At 36.9% G+C, this 7,592-nt stretch overlaps 2 protein-coding genes across 2 annotated transcripts; one reads left to right on the plus strand and one right to left on the minus strand.

Annotated features, from left to right (window-relative positions):
* The first annotated feature begins 30 nt into the window (after window positions 1-30).
* Window positions 31-1,992, plus strand: LOC136219562 (pentatricopeptide repeat-containing protein At2g02750). The gene has a single exon (XM_066007008.1). It carries the CDS (start codon window positions 130-132, stop codon window positions 1,990-1,992), a length of 1,863 nt encoding a protein of 620 aa, XP_065863080.1. The 5' UTR covers window positions 31-129.
* Window positions 1,985-4,531, minus strand: LOC136219563 (SNF1-related protein kinase regulatory subunit gamma-1-like). The gene is made up of 6 exons (XM_066007009.1): window positions 4,365-4,531; window positions 3,894-4,064; window positions 3,358-3,800; window positions 2,880-3,146; window positions 2,627-2,799; window positions 1,985-2,392 (listed from the first exon to the last, which is right to left on the minus strand). Exons 2-6 carry the CDS (start codon window positions 4,060-4,062, stop codon window positions 2,122-2,124), a joined length of 1,323 nt encoding a protein of 440 aa, XP_065863081.1. The 5' UTR covers window positions 4,063-4,064; window positions 4,365-4,531; the 3' UTR covers window positions 1,985-2,121.
* Between the last annotated feature and the right edge of the window lie 3,061 nt (window positions 4,532-7,592).

The following is a 7,592-nucleotide window of genomic DNA, read 5'->3' on the forward strand; positions in this document are numbered from 1 at the left end:
TCAAATCCAATAAATATAATTTACCCCAAATTTAATAGTAGCACTGTCAACTGTAGAATTTAATTTCTGGCGGACAACAAAAGTTTAACAGAGAAATGGTGGAGTGAAGCTACAATACAATAGCATGATATGAGTCAGAAAATAATAAAATTAGTAGCTGATGGCTTTTACAAAGAAGCTCTCTCTTTGCACTCTCATCTCCACTCTGCTTCGCCTCGTACCCATCACTTCGCTTTCGCTCCACTCCTCAAAGCATGTGCCAAGCTCAAGTCTTTTCGTCATGGCCGAATCATCCATGCCCATCTCATCAAGATTGGCTTTCAATCCGACGTACATTCAGCCACTGCCCTCACCCACATGTACATGAACCTTAATCTTTTACACGATGCACTCAATGTGTTCGATGAAATGCCTCACCCAAACTTAGCCTCCCTCAACGCTACTATTTCAGGGCTTTCACGAAATGGGTATCATGACAAGGCTTTTTTGTTGTTTAGAGAGGTAGGGTTTTGTGGGTTTAGGCCCAATTCAGTAACCGTAGCCAGCGCTTTGGCTGCTTGTGGTAGTGCTGCTGCCAATTGCTTGCAATTGCATTGCTGGGCTATAAAATTGGGAGTGGAAATGGATATCTATGTAGCAACATCATTGTTGACTACTTATTCAGATTGTGGGGAGATAAATTTGGCTACAAAAGTTTTTGGAGAGATACCCGGGTCTGATAGGACGGTGGTGAGCTATAACGCTATTGTTTCTGGATTTTTGCAGAATGGGATGATCAGTGAAACCTTACATTTGTTTAAGGACATGATTGAATGTTCAATTGTAAAACCCAATTCGGTTACATTAGTTTCTGTTATTTCTGCTTGTGCTACTCTTTTGTATCTTCGGTTTGGGAGGCAAGTTCATGGGTTCTTCATGAAGACTGAGGTGAATTATGATATAATGGTGGGAACTACATTTATAGATATGTATTCAAAGCTTGGACATTTGGAATCGGCATATGCGGTGTTCAATGAACTGGATGATGATAATAAGAATTTGGTAACATGGAACACAATGATACATGGGATGATGTTGAATCAACAGAGTGACAGAGCTGTTGAGTTATTTGAAAGTTTAGCATCTCAAGGACTGAAACCTGATTCAGCAACTTGGAATTCAATGATTAGAGGATTCGCAAAATCAGACAATGGGGTTAAAGCTTTTAACTTTTTCAAAAGAATGCAATCCGCAGGGTTAAGGCCGACTTTGAAGTGTATTACTAGTCTATTACCAGCTTGTGCGTCTTTGTCTGATATGCGACGCGGGAAGGAGATTCACGGGCATGCTGTTAGAATTTATATCAATAGCGATGAATTTATGGCTACTGCCCTCATTGACATGTACATGAAATGTGGGTGTTCCTCTTGGGCACGAAGAGTTTTTGATCAGTTTGAGATAAAGCCTAAAGACCCAGCATTATGGAATGCACTGATATCTGGGTATGGGAGAAATGGAGAGAATGAAGCTGTATTCGAGGTGTTTGACAAGATGTTGAAGGAGAAGGTGGAACCGAATTCAGCAACGTTTACTGGGGTTCTATCCGTGTGTAGTCATACGGGTGACGTTGACAAGGGATGGGAAACTCTGAAGATTATGATGAAATATGGTCAGAAACCAATGGCAGAACATTTTGGTTGCTTGGTTGACATCCTAGGTCGATCCGGTAGGCTGGATGAAGCTAGGAGACTAATAGCAGAGATGCCGGAGCATCCCCCTTCTGTTTTTGCTTCTTTGCTGGGTGCTTGTGGGCACCATTTGCATTCTGAGTTAGCAGAAGAAATGGCTATGAAGCTCTCAGAGCTAAAACCTGAGGATCCAGCTCCTTTAGTGATATTGTCAAACATTTATGCTGGACTTGGAAGATGGGGAGATGCAGAAAGAATCAGACAAATAATAAATGACAGAGGATTAAGAAAACTTCCTGGACATTGTTCAATTGGAGTTGCATAACAAGGAAAAATACATCCATATATTTAACTGATAAAGCAATTTCACTTCACTCTTTGCTCAATACTGATCAGGTCTTGTTTCATTTATGAATTCCTGAAAGTTATTATAGATAGGAGAAGTGTGAATTGTTCAACAAACTTTTGGTGGAAACCCAAAGTAGTCATCGGAATGGTTAGGGGGCTCATATATGAAGCAAGAGATGACATCTCTTAGCGTAATTACGCCAACAACCTCGTTTCCATCTCCAGCTACCACATAGATCCTGTGAATAGAGTTCGAAGCCAGGCGGTCAATCACGCCACCAAGAGTCACATCTGTCTTGCACGTTATAGGTGGTAAAACTCTGCCAACTTCCTTGTTTGAGCTTACAGTTATCATGAAATCCATAACTCTGAGCTGCCTGAAAAGGAATGCAAGATCCAGGACACAAATTTAGTCAAGGCTTCAAGATTATTTTCTTTCATGTGGTTCAGCACAAATAGTTGTCATATTATTCCGGTTTTCTCTTCCTAGATTAGCCATTTTCCTTTCTTAGCATTCAATGGTTACTCATATTTTTACCGAGTCTGGTATCGGTATTGTGGTAACTTCCGACACAAATTGTATTTTCAAGTTCAAATGAATAAATATATACCTGAAATTTTTGAAAAGTTGAGGTTCAAGCAGCAAGTGCCTGATATCCCTTATGCTTATGCTCCCAACAATTTTTTTCTGTGGACCTTCTACGGCTGGAAGACCACCGATATGGTGATCTCTCATTCTCTTGAAAGCTTCTAGAATCAATTCATCTTTCTGGATGCTAACAACCTAATGAGGAAGAAGATTAAAAGTTCAAATTAAGAGGCCATCATCTGGGAGAGAAGTAATCTGTTGTGAAGAATACTCACCTCATCAGAAGACATGAACGGAAGTCCGAAGTCTGAAATGGGACGTGATGCAATACAATCAAACCAATCCCTTCCCTTGCATTTTTCTAGACCCTGAACAACCGCAGTTTGGGTGATGAAGTTTTTTATGTCCGGGCTTCCTGGTTCCATCACTGGTACATTTCGCAGCCTATATTTTGAAAGTAGAAGTAAGACATTCAACATTGAACTCTCTGTTGCAACCGGAAAAAATGGAGCCCAGCGATATGATTTCAGTACTGTTCTCACCTATAAGGAGGAAGAAATGCAGTAAGAAACAAATATCAACCCTCTTTCTTTGTCAAAGCTAAAACAACAAATGTATTCTCAAAGACTCAATTCGAGCATTCAACTTGGAAGCTTGGCAATTTTATCAAAAAATGACATACACAGCATATTATTTTCAACGTTTCGGATGCATTCAGCAAAAATGTGGTACTAATTCTAAACATAAACATACAGTGGTTGACTTGAAGGGTTCTTCTTGAAGGATAACTTTGTAGAAATCCTCCCCCAAGTTATCAGCAGCAGCAGGAGCATTCTTCCCGACGCCCTTATCCGCAGCCATTCCACCAGCAACAGCCGCACCAACAGCAGCAGCAGTTAGGCCAACAATAGCAGCTGGACCCGTAGCACCCAATGCCGCTGCTCCAATAGCTCCAACAGCACCAGTACCCACACCAGCAACGGTTGCCGTGCTCGCTGCTAAAGCCACAGCTGCCAGTTCCGCGCTCTCAAGCACCCAGAGAACAATTGCTGAGTAATCTATGATTCCTAGGTACCTCTCTTTCCACTCCAAACTATTTTTGACATTTTGGTCTTTCACAGGAGCAGCCATAATCTTGTATTCGGACAAAATCTTCACAGTTTCAGCAACAGATGTTTCTGCCGGAATTTCAATGACTACATTCAAAGCCAAATTCAAATTAATCCCCATTCAATAATCCAATCCAGGATATATGAATCTGATGTAGTTCTAGAATTATAAGATGATACCTTTTCCGGTAGGCACCATTGGGAATGAAGAAACTGGAATCCTTGCAAAAGCAGTAGTTAAGGTCTCCTGCAATGATTGTGGCAATTTCTTTCTAGCCTGAACCTTATCAAAATAAGCGTCAAAGCTTGCAAGGTTTGAACCTTTCATCTTCTTTTCTTCTTCTGCCATATCTGTATACAACAAATCTCATTACTAATTATGAAACAAACTCTTTTGATATGGATGGATAAATTTAACTTCAATTTGTTTAAATTCATATCAAATCCTTATCAAGGAAAGGAAAGAATCTTAATTAATCACAACTGTGTTATTAGGTTCGAATTAGAATCTAATTCTCCTATTTCATCTAACATTATCTGCTCCTAAATTAACATTTCATCCGAATCGAACAAAGGGTAAAAACAATAACTTTCATTGATTGTAATTTAAAAAAAAGAAAAGAAAATTACAGAGACAACAGAATAACATACCTGTAAATGTTTTGTCTTGAGAGAGATTAGATTTGGTTTGGGAAAGATGTTACTTTCTTCTTCTTCTTGTTTCAGTTGTTTTCATTTGCATGGTTATCGTAGAATTGCCACGTTTTGTTTTGTTTTGTTATGTTTAGTGAATTGCTTGCTACGAGGAAGAGCTGGGGTCTGCCACCTATGGTTTTGTATTCGCCGAATAATTATAGCCATTCAGCTCGGCAGGCTTTCTTTTTGAAGCCCAATTGCTTTGTCTATAGCAAGTTTCCAAATTTTATAGCCCACCAAGACCATGATTTTCACATTGCAACATAATTTATGGTATTCTCACCTAAATTTTGTCATATTCTTTAATTTCATAAAGTTTGTGAATTATTAAATATCAATTTTATAATTAGATATATTTACTGATTTTAAAATACTAAGCTTGTATGTAATTAATTTCATTCAACAATATCTAGAACATAATAAAAGAAGTGGGAAAAAAACTAAGTATTCAATATTCTTAATTAAGAGTTTGTTTGGTTTGTTTAATGATGTTGTTAGTTATTGTTGCTGCTTATAGATGATAAATATTAATTGACTTTCCTAACACAAATTAGCTACGAAAAGTAGCTAGAAAATGTGTACTAAAGTTATGCACGTTTTTTCCATTCAAGTTTCCGGTTTTCTATGAGATTTTTTCATATAGAATTGCTTATATATATTAGAGTTGATAATTGTCTATACGATCTGTATAGAGAAATAGGAAAGAAGTGGCATTTCATTAGAGAAGAATATTAAATAGAAAATACACCCTAGAAGTGTGGAACTAAGAAAAGCTATAGTTAGTTAACAAAACTAATTACAACTATAATATATTAAGATAAATACATAGAAAGTCCTTAATCCTTATCACGTTCCCTCAAAATGGTCGGTCAAAACGAGAGACCAATTTTGCGAATTAATGGAGCAAATGTGGAGTGTGACAGAGGCTTTGTAAGAGCGTCTGCAAGATGATCATTAGTGGGAATATAAGCAACACAGAGAATGCCAGATTCAACATTTTCACGAATAAAGTGGTAGTCCAAGGCAATGTGCTTCATCTTCGAATGGAATACCGAATTGGCACAAACATAAGTAGCACCTGCATTGTTAAAAAATAACGGGAGCAATAGCAGACCTCAATCCTAATCTTGAAACAAATTACGTAACCACAGTACTTCAGTTGTTGCGCGGTATTCTGCTTTCGTAGAGGAACATGTTCTTGTACGTTATTTCTGAGATGTCCATGAGATGAGATTTTTGATATACAATGTAAGTGTTGGTCCCTAATAAAGCAGAATTAAAAGAGGCGGAATGGTGAATAGAACTACTGGATAATTTTAAGACTTCATTTTTTTCACTTAAGTCAATATAGTACAGAGAATAAGTCCAGATTCAGAAGCAATTTCAATCTACTAAACTGATTAGCAATTCAGTCTACTGAAGTTCTTTCAGCTTCTGAGAATTACATATTCAGAGGATGACTCTTATAAGAGGTTTTGAGGGTAAATTTCATCAATGGTGTACAACCTTTTACTCCATTTCATACTTTAGTGTACAATTTTTATTTTGTCTCAGTAATATGTACAACCTTATAGGTGACTTCCCACTTTGGTGTACAACAGGTAAAAATAACCGGTCAAACCTGCCTTTCCAACTCATTTTTTAAAAAATGTGACTCAAAAAAAAAAAAACTACCATCATACCCTCTTCTTCATCATACTCTCTAAATCTCTCTCTCTCTAAGTCTACAAATCCTCTTTTCTCTTTCTAAAACATCAGATTGCATAATTCATTTCATCTCACGTTCGAAAGTATTACTGCAAACCAAGAGTTTCAACAAAAAAATACCTATTTGCAACTATCGTCATAAGCTATCATATTCATAAAAAAATGGACACATTTTCAGCATGTTTAGCCGAACTCCTCGTTATTCTCAGATCCTTGAAAAACCAAATTGAATTCATTCTAGAAGCTGAATTATTGTCTGAAAATGATGGATTTAGTCCAATAAGATGACTATGAATTATAATTAAATATAGCTTTAGAGCATAGTGGATGTCAATAAAATTGAAAGAAAATAAGCTATTATCATTTCTCTCTCTTTCCTTTTCATTTGTAACAAAAGCTCATTTTTAAATTACAAAGTATCCTAATCCAAAACCAACAACACATGTATCTGTGAATCTCGACCTCATCTCCGACGGGGGTGGCTTCGCAAAATCTACTTGTAGAGGAACAAACTGGCGACGGAGATAGCATGAGGGATGATGGCCTTCAATAAGAAGTTAGGAACCAGTGACGGTTCATTTGAGAATAATTATTTTTTTAATTTTTTTTTAGAAAAAAATTCAGCTTCCAGAATGAGTTCTAGTAATAGTGGAAGAATTGAAGACGACGAGTACTCCATGGGAAGATCAAGGGACAATTTCATTCTCAAATATAAATACATTAGACTACAGTAGCTATCCACGAATGACTGTGTAATCTCCATTAACGACTGTATAATCAGATCCGAGGAGCTCTAAATCGATTTGGTTCTTCATTATTTTGAAAAACAAACCCAGTTGAAGAGAGAACGGATTTATAGAGAAATAGGGAAAGATGGGGGAGATGAAAGGGAAAGATGGAGAGAGGGATAAGAAAAAAGGGTATTTTAGACATTTTAATCTTAGGGGTCCCATGTTTTTAATGGGAGAGATGAAAAAAGGATGATGTGGTGCGTTGACTGGCGTTGACCGGTCATTTTAACCGGCCATACACCAAAGTGGGAAGTCACTTATAAGTTCATACATATTAGTGAGACAAATTGAACGTTGTACACCAAAGTGTGAAATAGGACAAATGTTGTACACCATCGATGAAATTTACCCGAGGTTTTGAAGTGATGTAAAACAAATGATAAATAATATGTTCACAAATTCAATAATGTTCAGAGTATTGAGATGTAATATAAATTCAAAGCACATAGGAGATAAATATATAGAGTTCAGTGGAAGTACAGTTAAACCTCGATAAATGAATGTTCGATAAAGTAATAACCTTGTTTATATAATAAAATCTTTCGGTCCCGACTTGGGCCAATGGACTAAAGTAATAACCTCGCTAAATGCATTAAGTAATAAAAATATTTAAATCCTTAAGGGCCCAATGAAAATATAAATTAATAATTATTGAATTACATACAATATATATAGAGAGACCAAA

This window comes from Euphorbia lathyris, chromosome 2 (genome assembly GCF_963576675.1).
Source record: "Euphorbia lathyris chromosome 2, ddEupLath1.1, whole genome shotgun sequence".
Classification (NCBI taxonomy): Eukaryota; Viridiplantae; Streptophyta; class Magnoliopsida; order Malpighiales; family Euphorbiaceae; genus Euphorbia; species Euphorbia lathyris.